General features: G+C 37.4%; 1 protein-coding gene and 1 long non-coding RNA gene across 8 annotated transcripts in view; one reads left to right on the top strand and one right to left on the bottom strand.

Moving 5' to 3' along the window:
- The window catches only part of ROS1 (ROS proto-oncogene 1, receptor tyrosine kinase), an 89,458-nt gene that overhangs the window by 23,476 nt on the left and 47,206 nt on the right, over positions 1-18,776 (bottom strand). For all 3 annotated transcript variants that reach the window (XM_036414749.2, XM_036414747.2, XM_036414748.2), the window contains 9 exons: positions 17,181-17,357; positions 15,660-15,862; positions 14,033-14,177; positions 13,041-13,273; positions 12,766-12,942; positions 8,571-8,739; positions 7,611-7,728; positions 3,675-3,865; positions 2,358-2,441 (listed from right to left, as the gene is read on the bottom strand). In XM_036414749.2, coding sequence (XP_036270642.1) covers positions 2,358-2,441; positions 3,675-3,865; positions 7,611-7,728; positions 8,571-8,739; positions 12,766-12,942; positions 13,041-13,273; positions 14,033-14,177; positions 15,660-15,862; positions 17,181-17,357 — 1,497 coding nt within the window. The remainder of the gene's footprint in view (positions 1-2,357; positions 2,442-3,674; positions 3,866-7,610; positions 7,729-8,570; positions 8,740-12,765; positions 12,943-13,040; positions 13,274-14,032; positions 14,178-15,659; positions 15,863-17,180; positions 17,358-18,776) is intronic.
- Positions 1-18,776, top strand: part of LOC118705720 — a 46,690-nt gene that overhangs the window by 16,292 nt on the left and 11,622 nt on the right. The window contains exons 3-4 of one of the 5 annotated variants that reach the window (XR_004983780.2): positions 2,363-2,404; positions 8,311-8,811. The exons of 2 other annotated variants lie outside the window; for them this stretch is intronic. This is a non-coding gene — a long non-coding RNA (uncharacterized LOC118705720). Of the gene's footprint in view, positions 1-2,362; positions 2,405-3,768; positions 3,832-8,310; positions 8,812-14,616; positions 15,727-18,776 lie in introns of those variants that run through there. 2 more of the 5 variants (XR_006740015.1, XR_004983777.2) reach the window with 2 other exon arrangements.

The following is an 18,776-nucleotide window of genomic DNA, read 5'->3' on the forward strand; positions in this document are numbered from 1 at the left end:
ATTACTATAAATAAACTATAGTTTTCTAGATTAAAATACAATGATGTCAATAAGATCACCCATCTACCCTAGAATATTGGCACAGAAGCTGAAAACAGCAAGGATGCTTTGTGAGATAATCATGAAAATCTGAACTTTATTTTATAGTAGCTCCTGTGTTTAACAGGTCAGAATTTTATTCAAGTGAAATTCCATCTAAGGGACCACACAGGGGTAGATCTTAAATACTTTTGCTAATGCAGTTTTTCAAACCTGAAGTGCTCTCACTACCCCTCTTCCTTTTTAAAAGCCATGTTAGTGCCCCCCATTTTCAGTGACACCTTACGAGACTTCTGCAACCTCTACTGATCTCTCATCTCTGAACTTATAAGACTAATGTGTCTCTAAGCACTTCTGTGTCACTGTCTTGTGCATTTCATGTAGCATTCATTGCCTTTTGTTGTTGTTTAACACGTATATCGCTATCTTTTCACACAAATAAGTCTTACCTCCCTCATTAAATGGCACCCTCCGGAGGTCAGCAATTGTAGTTTACTACTTTATCTTTCCCTCTGCTCCCAGCATATGGCTGATGTTACACGTTAGCTATGACTGCTCCCCAGAGCAAAAGCTGTCAATGCTTATTTTTAAACCCTTATTTCAATTTTATATTTATAAGCATGACTGATGAGAGCCCTCAGCACCATGCAAATTTTAAAACAATTCCTACTTCTCATTATTTTAAGAGCTCAGTCTTTCCCCATGCACTTCCACACCCCTACCAGTAAAACCACATGCACATCTCCTAAATAACCAGATTAGCTTAGCTGTACTCAAAAATCTGTTTGAGTTCCAAATAGAATAAAGACCTTTAAGTCCTGATAAAGTCAGATATTCTTAGGATGTCTTAAAAGCATAATGGGTTGTCTGAAATTATCTCGTGTTCATCCACTGGAGTTATGAGTTTGAACAATGGTGATGTACAAGTAGGCAGGCAAAGGTCAGATGGAAGATTCTCCATGAACCCCTCCTTCCCAGTAGGAAAGCAGACAAGCAGTCAAGCCTATATGCCAACTGCCAAATATACTGCAGTCATATGCGTAACTCTGGAGGGGCTGGCTTAGCGACACAAACATCAGCTGTGCAATACTTAGACTCCCTGGAACCACAGGTTAATATCCTGGCAGGGTCAGCTGAAATTTTTAGCTTTCTAAGTTAGCCAAAGGAGTTCCATATATTATCTGTGTGGAATCTGTGAGAAGAAATCTCAATTCAAATTTCAGTGTGCTCTCCAATAGCTCATGATTCCAATCGATTTGGGAAAAAATAAAGATTTAGAACACGAGTGAAATATTGGCTTTTTTTATCCTGAGAGATTTCAACTATATGTTTGTACATTTTCCTTAAATGTTCTCTTCTAACTTTTCCTTGTTTATGCAAAAAAAGAAAAGCCACAATTTCTCGAATATGTATTTGAATGCTTTTTTTCTGGTAAATATCATGTTTTTCTTATAATGTTTTAGCATGTCTGAGACACATTATATTAATGATGTTAAGGTGATCATATATCTTATAATGCAAACCAAAATATTTTAGGGACTTAAAGTGCTATTGATGTTTATGGTGAAACAATAGGAATAAATCAGAATGTGTGATCACTATAATAAGCCTAAGGGCCCAATATTTGACCAAGCCTTTTGGAATTGTCGTTGTATTTTCTCATATTAAACAAGTTATTTTTTAAAGGCCTTTTAGGACTAGCACTTTAGTATAAAAGGAATAGATGGAAATAGCCAGTTTTCTATCTACCTAATCTAACTCTGTTTTCCTAGTCATTTATAAATGAGCAGGGATTTGAAATAAGGAAGTCAGACATCTGAAAGAGAGAGTGGATCTGACAGGCCAGAAATGGGCCTTCTGCAAAAGGGGCCCGACTCCTTCCAAACCAGGCTGTCTGCCGGGAGGCCCAGACTATCCCAAGCAAGGATCGCCACTGGTCTTGCATTAATCCTACCTTTTTTTATACACCCAAAATAATTTCTCATTTATTTCAAACTTTACGCCACAAAAAACACTTGCTACATAATCAGTCAGAGACAAATACTATTTTAAAGAAAGTTAAAGTCAATGTTCTTGCAAATAGTTTTATCTATAATATACCATGAAGTGTAAATATAGTTATATTGTTCATAAAATAGTTACTCTTAGACCCAGAAAACAATTCACAAAAGATAATGGTTAAGGACTTACTGCCAAAGATAACATTGTAAATTTTATGAATTTATTTCAGGTGAGAGATTTAAATAAACTAAGAAATAAATCAATTATTGTAACTAAATAAGTAATTTATTACCTATTAATTTTTTTTTTTTACTTACCAAAGGTCAATAGGATTATAACAACCAGAAATATTCCAATTACAGCAGTAAGTATAAAGCTTGTTTCTGGTATCCAAAAACCATCTAGTGAAATAAATGAGAAAAAGAAATTAATTCATAGAATAGATCATCTAGGGCAGTGTTTCCCAAATTTTTGACATGTGTACCCCTTCTATAATTTTCATAAAGCTGAGTACCCCTCACACTCATGAGAATGTAGACTTATGTGCAGCTAAGCACGGTGCAGTGCATATCCCCACCAAACTCCAGTGCAATGCGTACCCCCACCAAACTCTTCCCGTACTCCTGGGGGTGGTGTACCACACTTTGGGAAACACTGATCTATAGTATCTACCTGATATACCAGGACTAGCTCCAATGATATTTTAGGAGCCAGTTAAACTATGTAGCTTGGCATTATCTATGGTAAGAGTATTTACATCCTGGATAATCAAAAATCAATGTTTTTTATGTTGTGTTTTTCCAAAGAGCCAGTTTACCAGTATATCATTGGGGTATACCCACCCAGGTTTTTACTTTAAAGTGATGGAGAAAACATGGATAATCCTTTTAACAATTTTGGGAGAAGTCCCAGTCTTCATCATATTTTATATAGTTGGGAATACTATAACTCTGTAACATCTTCATACACATTTAATGCCATGGATGTTAAACTGAGGAATATAAACATGAACACATGGCACCTTCTCTTAGGTGGTCTCAGTTGAGAAGAGGAGATAAACATGTAGACAGAGCTTGGCAAACTATGACCTGTGGGCTAAATCTGGCCACAGCCTGATTCCACACAACCCATGAACTGAGTGATTTTTAAAGTATTATTTTAAAAAAGGAAAGAAGAAAAATATGCTATAGAGATGACTGACTAGAGGCGGGGAAAAATCTAACATGGTTCTGAGATTTCTAGCCGATGTGATTAGAAATATGAAATAGAACACAGTGGAAGATGGAAATATTTTGGGGAAGTACTAAGGCCTAAGTATAATTTTAGGCCCCTTGTATAGTGAGAGTACCAGGAATAGGATAATAAGGCTGGATAAAGACAGGCTCTGGACATCCTTAGAAGTCTATAGAGGAGCATGGTTTTGATAAGAGGAGATTAAGAATTAACTGGTTATTACTGAGGAGAAAATGATGATGGGATTGGTGTTTTTAGAAGAGTACATCAGATAAAATGAATAGTTTGGTAGTTTAGATAAGTTTTACAGTCACCCAATTTATTGCTCATGTTAAGAATGCACACTTTATCTCTGAACCTTTTTGTAATACTTTAGTATGAAGGTAGATATGGTAATATACCTCCAGATAATAAAATATTCTCACTGATTCCACTATATTCACCAAATCCCAGAGTATTTGCAGCTACTACTCTGAACTGGAATGTTCCTTTCAGGTCTTTGGACTTCCACGTGCAAATGCTACTGCAGGATCCATTAAATGCCATCTTCCACATTAAGTTCTGGTTCAGTGAATCATTTGAAGTACCCTTTCTGCCAAAGAAAGAGCAAAACCATGAATATAGAAAATATATGAGACAACATATGTGTTATTTCTAGACACTCATATATCATTTTAGTGACAGAACTCCAGAGCATCTCCTCTTGCACATTTTACCCGTGGTCTCATTCCTTTCACTTGGTTTGGCCACAGAACACAGCAGAGTCTTATAAAGTCATCCCAGCAATGAATGGAACCAACCAACTCAGCCCATCAGGAAAAGAATGAATAATCAATGGCCAAGAGAAAGCTGAAGCAACTTTTCCTACTATCAGAATGCATAAGATTTCTTCAGAATTCCAAACACATAAGACAATTGTTCCATGATATTTGTTGGAAATTTTTATTTTTATTTCTCAGCTTCTATATCTATAGTCTCCAAATAGCATATCCAGATAGAAACAACCCACGAAAAATACAATTAATCAGGAAGGTATACTAGCTCAGCTACCAAAGTTATTATGTCTGAAATTACAAGTTTTGTTGTTGCCATTTGTATTGGCCTACACTCACCTCAAAGTCTATTCACATTATTCTTCACATGAAACAAAGAAAGAGCACAATAGCTGGGTTTAACAGATGTAGCTGGAAGAATGGAATCATAGGCTGAAGGCCTTGCAGTGATGTCTTCTCTGACAGTAAGAAGTCTGAAACTGTTCAGACCACAGCAGTTTTAGGACTTGGTACCAACCCACAATAAGCATGGGGACAGGTAATGCAAGCCAGTTCTTCAACTAACTGAGAAACAGTGACAGCAGCCTGTGAGGGACAGGGCGTGGGCAAGTGGATCAGGAGGACCAGAGCAGCTGAGTGGGTGACAAGGAGCTGAAGGTCCTCGGGGCCTTCCTGAGGAAAGCTTGATGACATGGTATTTTTGTACATGTTGTGAACTTTCATGGTAGGCATTGGCAATTTCATTGGTCAACCCAAACAATTCTGACCCAAAAGAACAAGATACTGAAACATTTATAAAATGGCTCTTCACAGAGATTGGCTATTGAGAAAGAGAAGGAGGAATTCTGACATTGACTAAACATCTTTTATTTACAACACACAATACTGGTGTTTTTCATGTCATTTCATTTCACTGAGCCTTCACAACAGCCTACAGAGATAGATATTATTATCCCATGTGTTTTGTTTGTTTGTTTGTTTGTTTTCAGATGAGAACATTGAAGTTTAAAATGGAGTAAAGCAAGGAGTTAAATATGGTCTGTGTACTGGCTTAAACAGTATCCTACCAAAATTCAGGCTCATCCAGACCCTGTGACTATGACCTTATTTGGAAACAGGGTATTTTCAGATGTAATCAAGTTAAAGAGATCATATTGGATTAGGATAGGATCAAGCATAATGATTGATGCCCTCTTAAGAAGACAGAGATTTAGGCACAGACACAAACAGAGTGAGAATGCCGTGTGACAACAGAGCCAGAGACTGGAGTGATGCATCTACAAGCCAAGGAATGCCAGGGATTGGCAGCAATCACCAGATTAGCTAACAAGAGGCAGGAAAAGATTCCTTCTTAGAACCTTCAGAGGAAGAGTGGTCCTGCTGACACCCTTATTTTATTTTACTTTATTTTATTTTATTTTATTTTATTTTATTTTTTAATATATTTTTATTGCTCTAGCCAGTTTGGTTCAATGGATAGAGGGCCATCCTGCAGACCAAAGGCTCTTGGATTAGATTCCGTCAAGGGCACGTACCTTGGTTGTGGGCTCCTCCCTGGTCAGGGCTCCTGTAGGAGGCAACCATTCGATGTTGCTGTCTTTCCCTCTCTCTTCCATACTCACTAAAACTCAATGGAAAAATATCCTCAGGTGGGGATTAACAAACCATCAACAACAACAAATATATATATTTTTTATTTTATTTTCCCCAGAGAGGAAGGGAGAGGGAAAGAGAGATAGAAACATCATTGATGAGATAGAATCATTGATTGGTTGCCTCCTGTATGCCCCTCTGACCCCCAACTAGGGATCAAGCCTTCAACCTGGGCATGTCCCTTGACCAGAAATTGAATTGTGACCTCGTGGTTCATAGGTCCATGCTCAACCACTGAGCCACACCAGCTGGACTTGACACCTGGATTTCAGACTTTAGACCCAGAACTATAAAAGAATAATGTCTGTGGTCTGAAGCCATCCAGTAGGTGGTATTTTGTTGTGGTAGTCCTCTAGGGAATTAACACAGTCTGTTCAGCTCCCAAGTTCACACACTTGGCACTATCACTACCACTGTACTTTCAGCAAGTACAGAAGGTACGCGAGAGTATCCTGACTGAAGAAGTTACTTTGAGATACTAAAGGTAAAGCAATTCATTCTTTCACTCCACAGTCCCTGTCCAGAGAATAGAAACTTGGGATGAGAAGATGCGAAGTTTGGAACTATGCATTTAAAGTGTTGCGTAGGGAAACCTGTTAAAGGGGTCCTCCAAGGCCAAGGTGATGCCTGACTGGTGGACATAATCACAGTCTCAGGCCACCAAGGCAGCTCTGCAGGTCAGAATGTACTTTGCTCTGTGTGAACAATGTAACAGAAATTTCAAGAAGGTTTTCGTTAGAAATATGGTTAATGCACTCCTCTAGCATGAGCAGGAAAATTTTTTTTAAGGTTATGGGAATGCCAGAGCATGATGAAGCAAAAATAGATCTAAAGCTCAAGTAGCCAGGACTATAATTATGGAAGTGACTTGTCCTTGGAGCTTCTTAAAAGATGGCTTCATAGTCCCGTGAGGGGCGTGTCTGTGGAATCTGAAATTCTCTCTTCGTGCTGGCATGAAATCTGTTCATCTGAGCCAGTTATGATTCACAGAGCTCCTCATCCTGGCTGGAACTGAGGTTGCGTATGCTCATCAGCTGATCAGTTTACATCAAAGGCACATTTTCAGTCCCCAGGAACACTCTGCAAACCGTAATCTTCACAGTGGGGAGAGAGTCCTGTCTGATCTGTTCCTGATTTTACGTCCCAAAAAATACCTAGCTCATGCACAATTTTCCCTATATATTACTCATCTTGCTAAAACAAATTAACATCTGAAATGTACATGCATACCACCATCTAACATTAAACATCAGCTCGGCTGCTTGAAAAGAATAGATATTAAGTAAATATAAATTATATGTGCCAATTATAGAATTATTTCCATAAAGTTTTGACAAGCACTTACAGATTTTTTTTGAGATCTGCCTTATAATTGGAGTGCCAAGGCTAGCTGCTGGGAACTGAGCAAAAAAGATAGAGACATTTAAGGTCTTTAAAGATTCTTCATATTTATTTATAAAACACATACCGTATTTTTCGGACCATAAGACACACTTTTTTTCCCCCAGAAGTGGGAGGAAAAAGTCCCTGTGTCTTATGGTCCAAATATAGCCTACACATATACTTTAAAAAAAAAGTTTTTTTACTTGCCCGGCTCTGTGTGGTCTCTGTGTGCTTGCCCGGCTCTAAAATGGTTCTAAATGCTGTTTACTTTACAGGGTTGATTACATGTGTTTATGACTGTGATGTTGGGTTTTAATGCACATAAAATATTTTAGGACACTATTTGTTTCAGAATCTTTTTTTCTTCATTTCCCTTCTCTAAAAACTGGTGCGTCTTATGGTCCGGAGCGTCTTATGGTCCGAAAAATACGGTATTGAGAAATATTGTTACTTTTGATCTAATAACACTTTACAATTAACCTGCTTAGCTCTTTGTAGTTTACAAAGCACTTTTCCCAATAGACATACCTTATCTCAAGTATATAGTATATAAGTCTGCTTCCATTATCATCAGCCTTTTCCCATAGTACTGAGTTTTTACTCCCTTCTAATAATTTTGGAATGCCTGGTTTACTTGGGACTCCAGCTTTGGAAACAAAGAAAATACTGATTGATAAGTTAGAAATATAAAATATCCTGCACAACATATTTTATAGACTGTATTTATTAAAAGGAAAGAAATACTCAGAAATATCTATAATAATAAAAAGCATACTGTACTAATTAGACCAGACATCCTTCTGGACGTCCTTCCATCCTTCTAGACGAAGTCAGAGCTGTGAGGGAAGCCTGGGCCTCGGGTACCAGAGGGAGGCTGGTGCTGGCAGCTGGGGGAAGGAAGGACTACTCTTGCATGAATTTCATGCATCGGGCCTCTAGTTTTCATACAAGTGCATAAATTTTTAATGAGTATCTGATGTTTTTATTGTGATGGATTCATGATAGGAGTAACATATCCTAGCTTGTCTGAAATAAGTAATACAAAAGGAAAATATTGTAGAACATTCTCCCTTGATTCTTATAATATCAACTTGGAGTTATGGTATATCTTTTAGAACTCTAATAAATTTAATATACTTTTTAGATTTAAAAAAAATCTTTAACATGTGATTATAGTAGTCAGTAAGTCAATATTGGATTGGACATCAGTAGCATTGTTTTAATTTAGTTCTTGCTGCAAGATACAGCTAGATAGGAAATCCAAATACTGAAAGGTGAAATAATTTTGCCCTGTTCAGGATCTTGCAAGACCAGGTGAGTATTATCTCATTACTGCCTATAAGGACTCCTAACTCTTTAATTTCTTAACTCAAGTTTTAGAAATAGTAATTTACTCTTTTAAAACAAAATTACAACCTCTAGGATTGGTGATGAGAAAATAATTGGGAAACTTATAGGGTTTTCTCAGTGCTGTATGTTAATACTCACCTTTGGTCTTAAAACTTTCTGAAAGTGAGGTGCTGTTTTCTCCTGTCCTGTAAACCACCACTACTCGGACATGATAAGAAGTATATGGCTGCAGACCTGTGATGTTACACACATAAGCAGGACCTTGGCTGCATGAAGCTTTCACATGGTAAAACTCACTGTATTTCCACTAGAAAAAGAAGACTCAATTAACATTTTTTGTTTCTTTAAGAAAACCTTCTTAAACACAGAAATTTACAAACCAAGGTAATCAATGAAACTTTAAATAAACTTTATTTTCTATTAAAAGATAAGAGCTTCTTTATGTTTGATCCCAAACATCATGCCTACCATAAACAGCCATTTTCTTTTTCATGATAAGCTATAACTGATATGAAGGACAGCTCGTAGGATAAGTCTAAGGCGGGCCATACACTTCTGACTATGCATCTTGAAGAAAATTTAGAGCTTGACTTCCTCTAATCGTTTGTGCCTGCATTGAATCAGGATGGCTAAGAATGCCAATTCACTGCTGAGGGACAGTGATGGATCAAAACAATGATACTTCTAATTCCAAAGATTTGTTCATTTCAAAATAAGGATATTTTTACATGTTTGATGCTATGAAGAAGAAGTCCACATTGAGTTATAGATTAAGACATCTAGTTTTTCTTCCCAAAGCTTTTTCCAGACATCTAACTAGCATTGCTTATTATTACACAAAGGAAGACTAGATCCTCAAGAGAAGAAAATTTTTGCCCACCATCAGTAGCAAGGTTAGAAATAAAATATAGGAAATCTTACTTTCTTTAGATACTGGGTCTCTGATTTTACTAATCTTAAACTTCTTTCTCTGTGACATTACTTTTTAAAAAATCCATGTATCTGGACCCTTAATGACACTTATTTGGAAATGGTGATTTTTTTTTTCAATGTACAAATAGGAAGAGACATAGTACGTGGCATTTTGTCAAGGGTTCTTTGCATATTTCCCCCAGTAGTTTCCTACGAAGGTCAGCTTCCATAAATAACCCTGCTTTACATCTCCTTTTTCACTTAGCGCTCCAAGGCCATGCCATTTCATTGGATGGACACTTTATATTAGTTCTCTATTCTGTTAGGAACTACTGTCGATAGGCCTTTCAAGAAGCAGACCACCTTGCTCCATAAAGAAAGGGGGGATGGGGAATGAAAGGATTGAGAAAAAATAGAAATGCTCATGTCAGGGACATTGCCTGATAAACGTATAAGCGTATCAATCCCATCAAGACACATAACCTAATGAAACACATACATTGGATCCATAACATTGACTCTGAACCTATGGGAGCAACGAGAGAGAGAGAGAGAGAGAGAGAGAGAGAGAGAGAGAGAGAGAGAGAGAGAGAGAGAGAGATGAGAGATGAGAGATTGCTTAAAAACTGGCTCAAAAATTCTAGCCCTTTGTGGTCCTGCCTCCTTAATGATCTGCTATAGTAATTACCTTAAGTGAACAGTTTATTTTTTAAAAAATATACTTTATTAATTTTTTACAGAGAGGAATAGAGAGTTAGAAACATTGATGAGAGAGAATCATTGACCAGCTGCCTCTTGCACACCCCCACTGGGAATGTGCCCGCAACCAAGGTACACGCCTTTGACCGGAATCGAACCTGGGACCTTTCAGTCCGCAAGTCGATGCCAAACGGGTTTCGGCTTAAGTGAACAGTTTAGATGGACCAACATGCCACACCATCCAGAAGTTAACACAGCTCCTTGAAATACCAGGAAGATGTTTAGCCAAGGGGGTTACTGGAAAAATGTAGGGTATCAGCCTTCCCACAGCAATGACTGCTTTGGACAGACCACAAACGTGCTGAGATGCCCCATGTTACCCCAGTAAATCACAACCGTCAGACCCTTCCTTTGCAGGGGCCTGCAAGTGCAGGGGTGGAGGCAACCACAGAGGGATTTCAAATTATGTGGTGAAGGGGGCAGGGGATGATGCAGACTGGAATGTCTCAGGGATTGGATCTTCAAAAATGTTTGGTTCTGGTAGGGATTTTCCTAGATAGCTGAGGAAAACACAGTTTTAATGGGCTTCCGTGGTGGGGGGGGGGGGGGGGGATAAAATATAAAAAGTTGCCAAAGCAAAATTACTTCTTCCTCTCCAATCTTAAATGAAATATGTTCTTCTTCTGTACACTGTTATGATTTTTTAAAATGCATGAAATGTAAGCCTGAGGTAGAAATTTAGCTTTGTGCTCAAATTCTTTCATTTTCTATATAAGGAACTTTTGATAAAAAACAGAGAGACTACAAGTTTATCTTTGTCTCCTTCATTTCTTCTTAAAAAAAAAAATTCATTAAAAAGATATGTGTCTACCCTTATCACCTGCCCCAAAGTTTCAGAATAGAGCTATCAATTCCTCCTCAGCTGTCCTATTACTATAAGGTAGGTTCAAAAGAGATAGAATTTTCTGACTAGATATCACTCATTAACTCTCTCAGAATATAGCCTTCTGCCGTGCTCATCAATTAGTATCTATAGAGGGTCACACATGTAGAAATTACTGTATCAGACAATTCCAGCTCCATGATTTAATGATCTTTCTGAAACCTGGATTGAGCAAGAGTAAGAATACAAGGAGTTTGGAAACAAAAAGTGTTGCATGAAAGTTGTGAGGACTGAACCAAGCTGTCCCTAGCCGCAGTCCTCTCCCAATGTTAAGGAGTTAGGTGACTTGACTCCTGGTCCGTCTGTGGACAGCACCCCAGGAGTCTGCTGAGGAGTGAGTCACCCGGGGTCCTCCACTGCCTGTCTGGGTCTCTGACTTCTCACCAGTAAAATGAGAGGCTGGAGATCATCATCTCCAAGGTCCTTCCCATTTCATCTCTTTGATCTGGGAAATGAGCTTTATATCCTCCTCTTGACTCTAAACTGAACTGCATTAAGCTTACTTAAATAGATGTAAATAAAAATAAAAAATAAAAAAAGGTGATCCTCTAATTTTTTCAATTTAATTGCATTTTTCTAAGGTGACCATTTTTTAAATAGGCAACACATCATCATAAAAATGTTCAGTGGAAGAAGTCCCATTAAAGTATGGCCTTTGGTTTTATCAAGTCAACATTCACCATTGTGTCACATATTTCATAGCTTTTATATAAAAGTACAAGGTCATAAAATAATCTTATGTAGTAAATTGTGAAAAACATCCTGAGAGCAACTTCATTTTTAAAGAAAAATGAGGCCATGACTATACTGATTTGTTTTTAAGTTACCACTGAACAAAACATTCTTAGCCAATCTTTACAAATGTGGACATATGCACAAATAATGATGAAAATGAAATGTAGTAATTAGAAAAATGTAATAACCCATTCTAACTGTAGCAATATAAAATCAATCTAAACTTTTCCCTAGCGGTAAAGTAATTAGATTAATTGGTATTTTATAATTCAGTGAATATTTTTATATTGGTCAAAGCATGAAGATTTTTGGATGAGGAACACTTATAGTTTATATGCAAAGATCAAATGGTTTTGTATCTTACTTCTCTCCTGTTGCGTAAATGGTTGAAAAAACCTTTCTAAACAGGTTTTATTTTTTTGGCTTATATGTGTCTTTCTTTTTTTATATATATACCAAATTGCTATGGGCTTTATTTTTATTTTTTTTAAATATATTTTATTGATTTTTCACAGAGAGAAAGAGAGAGGGATAGAGAGTTAGAAACATCGATGAGAGAGAATCATCGATCAGCTGCCTCTTGCACACCCCCTACTGGGGATGTGCCCGCAACCAAGGTACATGCTCCTGACCGGAATCGAACCCGGGACCTTTCAGTGCGCAAGCCGACGCTCTATCCACTGAGCCAAACCGGTCCCAGCTGCTATGAACTTTAAACCAGAGAACCTTGCTGATAACATCTAAATGAAGTAAAATATTATGAAACCCATAAGCCATAATTTATACTCCTTTACAGGGAGTCTTTTAAGAGCAAACTAATCTCACTGGGAATTCTTCCCATCAGAAATTAGTCTAGCTAATCCCCAGCTTCTAGATGGCAATCCTGAATCAATGAATGTGATCAAATATATTGTTAATTTATACAAGAGAATGTGGTCAAATATGTTGTTGATTTATACAAGAGGATGCTCTAGACTGAGATTATTCCAAGCTATTCTACAGCATAAAAGAAGAATTCGCATCCAAGTGCACGGTGTGATCTACCTTCTGGAGTTCAAACCAAAACCTGAGGAGGTTCACGTTAGAGGGAGCCTCCCAATCCAATTGCAGACTGCTGTTGCCTGGAACCAAGGCATGAGGCTTCTCTGGGGTGTCAAACATCTCCACGGCGACAGGGCGGCTCTCGGAACACCACATTTCCTCGGCGTGGCAGGCAAGGACCTTTTTGTAAATAAGTAAAGAAAAAATAAAATTGCTTAACCTTTTCAAAACCTTGTGCTTGAGAATGGCAGTAAAAGTGCCCAATAGCTTCGCTGTACCTTTAGCACATATTGTCTTCCCCCGGACAGTCCAGTCACAAGAAGAGCAAGCCTTCCATGTGGATAGTCACTTTGTCTACGAGGAGTCTCTGGAACTGGGGCCAGATGTGAGATTGCCAGCTGATAGCGGACTGCCTCCTTAGGTCCATTTGGCTTGGGAGATTCTCTCCAGGATATGACAAGGCTGCTGTCTGACTGCACCGTTGTGTTGATGAGCCAAACAGCCTCTGGTACTGAAATGCAGAGCAACGCGTGACAAGGGATGTTGCAACAGTAGCACTGGGAGATGGAAGGAAGGGATGGGGTCTTGGTTGATGTCAGTCATATCATGTGAGCAGAAGGAGTGACAGATGTGCCTCAGGGAAGCCAGCCTCTTATATAATGGTAGGTTAACCGCTGCCTGAAGGCCTCTGGCTTATTTTTGCCTAATGACTAAATCATTCTCTGACTCTGGCCCCAGGATTTGGTCAATGATGATGAATAACCAAACTGGGGTGATTTTTGTGAATTCATCAAAGACATGTGAAAGCAATGGCATCACCCCATAACAATTGCCACCACTAAGGACACATTTTTAGATTCTAGATCCATTATCTTTAAGGCAATATGTTATGTTACTTTAAATGGAGAAAAGGCTTGGTCTTCCCGTCCCACCATGTGTGCAGACCTATGAAGATACGGGAAGAGGGTGACACTGTGTGGTGAGAGCAAAGAATGTGTTTCTTGGTCAAACAGTATTGATGCTGATGTTTCTTTAAGCTTCTAGTCGCTTTTCATTTCGATGGAATATTATTTATCATCTTCTAGTATTAGAGCAAAAATCATGTCATCCAAGTATTTTTCAACCAGTATACTTTTCTTATTAAACTTTAAAAAGCTCACATAATAAAGATGACTTTATATTCAGGGTAAAAAACAAACAAATATAGACATACACATCACATATATTATAAAGTCTCACTCTGGCATCCCACACCAAGCCCATAACTCACCTCCACTTTTAGTTTTCCCCAAAATCTCTTTTCCCAGAGGTAACTGTTCCAAAGGATCAGAATAATAATTCCTTACAGCGATCTGTATCTTATATGTTGAAAATGGTTGTAAGCCTTCAATAAGGGCTATACTGCTCTGAAATTCCTGCAATTAATTTACAAATATTAATATGTGATTTTTATTTTTGTATTATACAAACGGGGAGAAATTATTTAATCAAAGTTATAACATATTAAAAGACTCAACTTTTTTTTTTAAGTATGGGATCATGAAGGACAGTTTTCACTGTTCTAATCTGGCCAGGCCTGAGTTGTTGAATAGCTACAAGAATAAATGCTAAATGACTGACAGCCTTCAGTCAATTTCGTGGCATATACATCTCATATAAGAAGGTAGATTCCCAGGGGAGGACACTATTTCATTGGCATTGCGTTGGAAACTCAGCAAAACGGTATTGGAAAGATGTGATACATGCATGTATACAATAGAAAAGATTAAGCTACCTTATCTAGTCATTCTTAGAAATAAAGTTCAAGTAAAAAAAGACCTTCCTTAGGTCAATGGTTCTCAGCTTTAGTTGTAGGTTGGAATCATGTCGGAAATTTCAAGAAAATGCTGACTTCTGGGTCCCACCTCAGAGATCCTGACTGAACTGGCCTGAGGGGAAACCTGGACCCAGAGATTCCAAAAGCTCCAGTGTGCACGAGGCTGAGAACCATGTCTTTGGTGCATGTTAATCTATGTGAAGACAAGATACATTGACTCTCACAGCAATGTCTGGTGCTACAGCCCAGTCTTAGTCAGCCAATGATCCAAGCTGCCTCTGAACCAGCTCTCTTTAGAAATGTGTAAAAAAGATAAAAACAGACAAAATAAAAGAAGTAATAAGAATCTGCTGTATTTTCAGGCAAAGTACACTATGTTGACCTCAAGTAGGAGATGGTCAATTTCACTTTTTGACTTGGTTAAATAATTAGCACAAAGCAAAATATAGGATACACATACATGATTTCATCACAAGGACAACTAAAACATCAGTGCCCATGTTGCCAAGAATTATGCCAATTCATTTATTCACTCGAGAAATATCTAGTGAATGTCTATATAATGTCAAGTACTATCCTGGGTACTAGTAATACAGTGATAAATCAAAGCATAGCCCCTACATAATGGGACATTTCACAAAATACTGGAAATCACAAAAAATATACAATTTTTATATTAGATATATGCTGTGGAGGACAGAAGTATATGGCGCTGTTCTCTCTGTCAAATGCATTTCTTACCCCTCAAACATAGTCTGCTAGGTGGGCCATAAAATCACATATGCATTACTTTCTAGGGATAATTACATAACCAGGAAGGACAGAAAATCCAGATTTTTCAAGGGCACTCAGGAAATTATTACTGTTGGCGATCTACCAACTGGTCAGTTAATAAAGTTTGTTGAAGCATAACTTATTCCCAGACAAGAAGACTAGACACAATATGTTTTGATGAATCAGCTATAACAGGTTGCATAATAGCACATCCCAGAAAATGATATAGAAAATACTATGACTAAGAATGTCATACCAAAAAAAGAGTATCTTGTAAAAAGACAAAGACCACCAGCTCCAATCTTACCAGCATTCTAGATTTTGATTCAGAACCATTTTTGCCATCATTAACTTCTTTGTAATAAACCAGGTATGTTGGAGTTGGGCTGGTGATGCCATCCCAGGTGAGGTTTGTCCTGGAAGACGGTAATCTGATTGTGAGGCTGGTGTTAGTGGTGTTAAGTATAATTGGCTCTGCGATATCTGAAGCTAGAGACAGAAATGCTTTATCTAAAATAATAAGAAAAAAAGATTAAACATATACACATATGAACATTGAGAGTAATATAATTTTTATTTTTTACTTAACTTATAAGGCATGATGTATTGAAGTGCTGGAAATATTACTCAGGACAGAAAGACAAGTTTTTTTCTTAAAGATGGATGAAGTAGGGAGCAAGATAACGGGTAACTGCTTAACATTCCCAGCAGATGGAGCTAAAGTATATCCTTTATAGAGAGTAGCATATGAGAGTGGGAGGGGGCAATGGTAAGATATGTACACATATACCTTAATAAAATTAAAAAAAAAGAAAGAACTACTTGTTTTATTTTGAAGTAGTCAGAGCATTATATTAATCATATTTTCATGGAATTTTAAAATATCTTAAATTTCTCAAAGTGAAAAATTAATTTTTAACCAAAATGGCATTTAATTTATTTATTATAAAAATCTTCATTTTAAAAAACATTTTGCAACTTACATATTTTATAAATGAATACATTTAAGCAAAGATTATTTTAGTCTGTTTCATTCATTTCTATCCCTCTCTAGTGGGAATTATACTTAATTTAGAATAACATAGACATCTTAATGGCAGAGAGAACTTGAGAAAATCACCCATTAGTCTGTAAAATACTGTTTTCATTTTTGGTTGGTTGGTTGGTTGGTTGGTTTTTAGATTTCAAATATTTTTTTTATTGTGACTCACAGTAGTAAACATCTATAGTCAGTTCTGCCCGTAATGTGATACATGCATTCCTAAAAGTCACTGCTTTATACAAAATTGCACAATAAAATCCACAGGGTTTCCGGGGGAAATTGAGTTAGGGGCACAACACTAAAAGCTTCCTAAGTGATACATCTTTAAAAAAACAAGAACTGAATAAAAGTGGTAGGACACATGTATGTCTGTTAAATTGTTGATGTACAGAATACTATTATAATACTAGTATAAATAGGCACTTGACCTTGGAATTCTATGCAATGCTTTGTGTAACCATTGAGAGTCTAAAATACTGTCAGATAAGAAAAAAGGCAGAAAGAAAGGAACTTTCGGGTCTAAGAAGAGAAAGAGAAACAGGCAGCAAGAACGACAGGATCAGGGTTTCCATGCCTCTGGTTGCCTCCTGCAGCCCAAGCCGGGAATGTACGCATTTGCGATCCCAGGCAAACAGCAATCCCAGCACACACCAAACCCTGGCAGTTTGGAGCAACACTCAGAGCATGACAGAAGAGTTGGAGAAACAGCCCAGAGAAGGAGTCATTAGGAGACTTTCCTGGCCTTAAGCTAGGAAAACAAGTTGACTAAGCCTGTGCCTTGATTACCTGGAAGAGGCTGCAGCACTGAACTGTAAGCGCATACGCGCTCGCTCCTGGGGGCCTTCACCCGAGAGGGGATGGCCCCACGCCTTTTCTTGACTTGGTAAATCTCGCTGCTGTCTTGGGCTGTGGAGACCCAGTATAGGGATTCCCCATCCACAGTTAAGCTAACAAGTGTTTTTCCTGTTTATGAGAAACAAAATAAAGAACATATCTTATGTTGTCTACTCCAAACAATATGTGAAACCCTTTTTCTATATCATAACTGCTACATTTTGAATCTTCCTATTATTTTGATATGAAAAAATGACACATTTTATGTCATTAGGCTAAGGACTTCCCAGCTAGGTTCTCATGTTAGCTTCACATGAAGCCATAAGTAACTGGTATTAGCTTCACTTTGCAGAAGGAGAAATTGAGGCTTGGATGGGTTAAATAATGTCAAAGCCATAAGGTTAGTCAAGGGCAGATCCAGGATTTACAACTTACCTCCAAGCCAAACAGTGCCTATCTGAAGGGAGGTACTAGCTGAAAGGCGCAGGACTCAGTGCCTAGCTCGATATTTTTATCAATGATTTTATCAATAAGTAAACATATTTATCAAATTCGTAGATACTATTCAATGTTTACTGTCACTAGTATACGTATGTAGTCCCTGACTTGGAATTCAAAAATATCACCACAGAATCAGGAAATAAAATGAAATGTTACAGGAACAAATGTAACACCTTAAATTCAAGTTTAAAATCAACCCGAGAAATAGCAAATGAAAGAAATCTAGCTCAGTAATATTAATAGTTTTTAAAAAATTATGAAAAATAATGATGGGTTTTCAAATGGCAGGCAGCCCAAAGATGGAAAGCAGTAAAAGATGGCGTAGGCAGGCAGTGGCCTCCTGCACTGACCAGAACACACTGAGCACCGTGATTCATGTCAGGGGTGACTTTTAAGAGAATATTATGTAGCTGAAATGAAACCATCAGAGGGGGACCAGGGCAAAGAAAGATCTAGAAGCCACATCCCCTGAGGTGTAGTATAGATACTTGACTTTTTCCTCTAAAAGAAATGCTTAGGATGGGCTATGACAACTATCTTTATCAAGTCAAATGGCTATTGCATAGAAGGTGATTGGTTTATTCTTTTAAATGTAGAGGTCAGAACTCAGATTAATAAATGGGAGGAATAGGAATAGGAATGGCTACATATAAGAATAAAAATATCTAACATTCAGAATTATCCCCCAAATTAAGCAAACTTCCCAATAAAGTAGTATTATATATATATATATATATATATATATATATATATATATATATATGTATTCTGTCAAGACTGTTTTTGAGGAGGGATTTCCTCCAATATCATGACAACTAAATGATTTCTAAAGTTATTTCAATTTTCTAATATTATGATTATGGATTTCAATTATGGGTTTCCCTTTTTATACCCATAAGATAATGCCTACTAGGTAATTCTTATGTATCAGGTGTCAAAGGAAAATTATTCTGACACTTCTTAGAATGTGAAGGAAGACTTTAGTCTATTGCAATATTGTAGAGGGAGATATAATATAGGAGAGAGATGTACTCAACTCTGAATATA

Source organism: Pipistrellus kuhlii, unplaced genomic scaffold, assembly GCF_014108245.1.
Source record: "Pipistrellus kuhlii isolate mPipKuh1 unplaced genomic scaffold, mPipKuh1.p scaffold_m20_p_5, whole genome shotgun sequence".
NCBI classification, from domain to species: Eukaryota; Metazoa; Chordata; class Mammalia; order Chiroptera; family Vespertilionidae; genus Pipistrellus; species Pipistrellus kuhlii.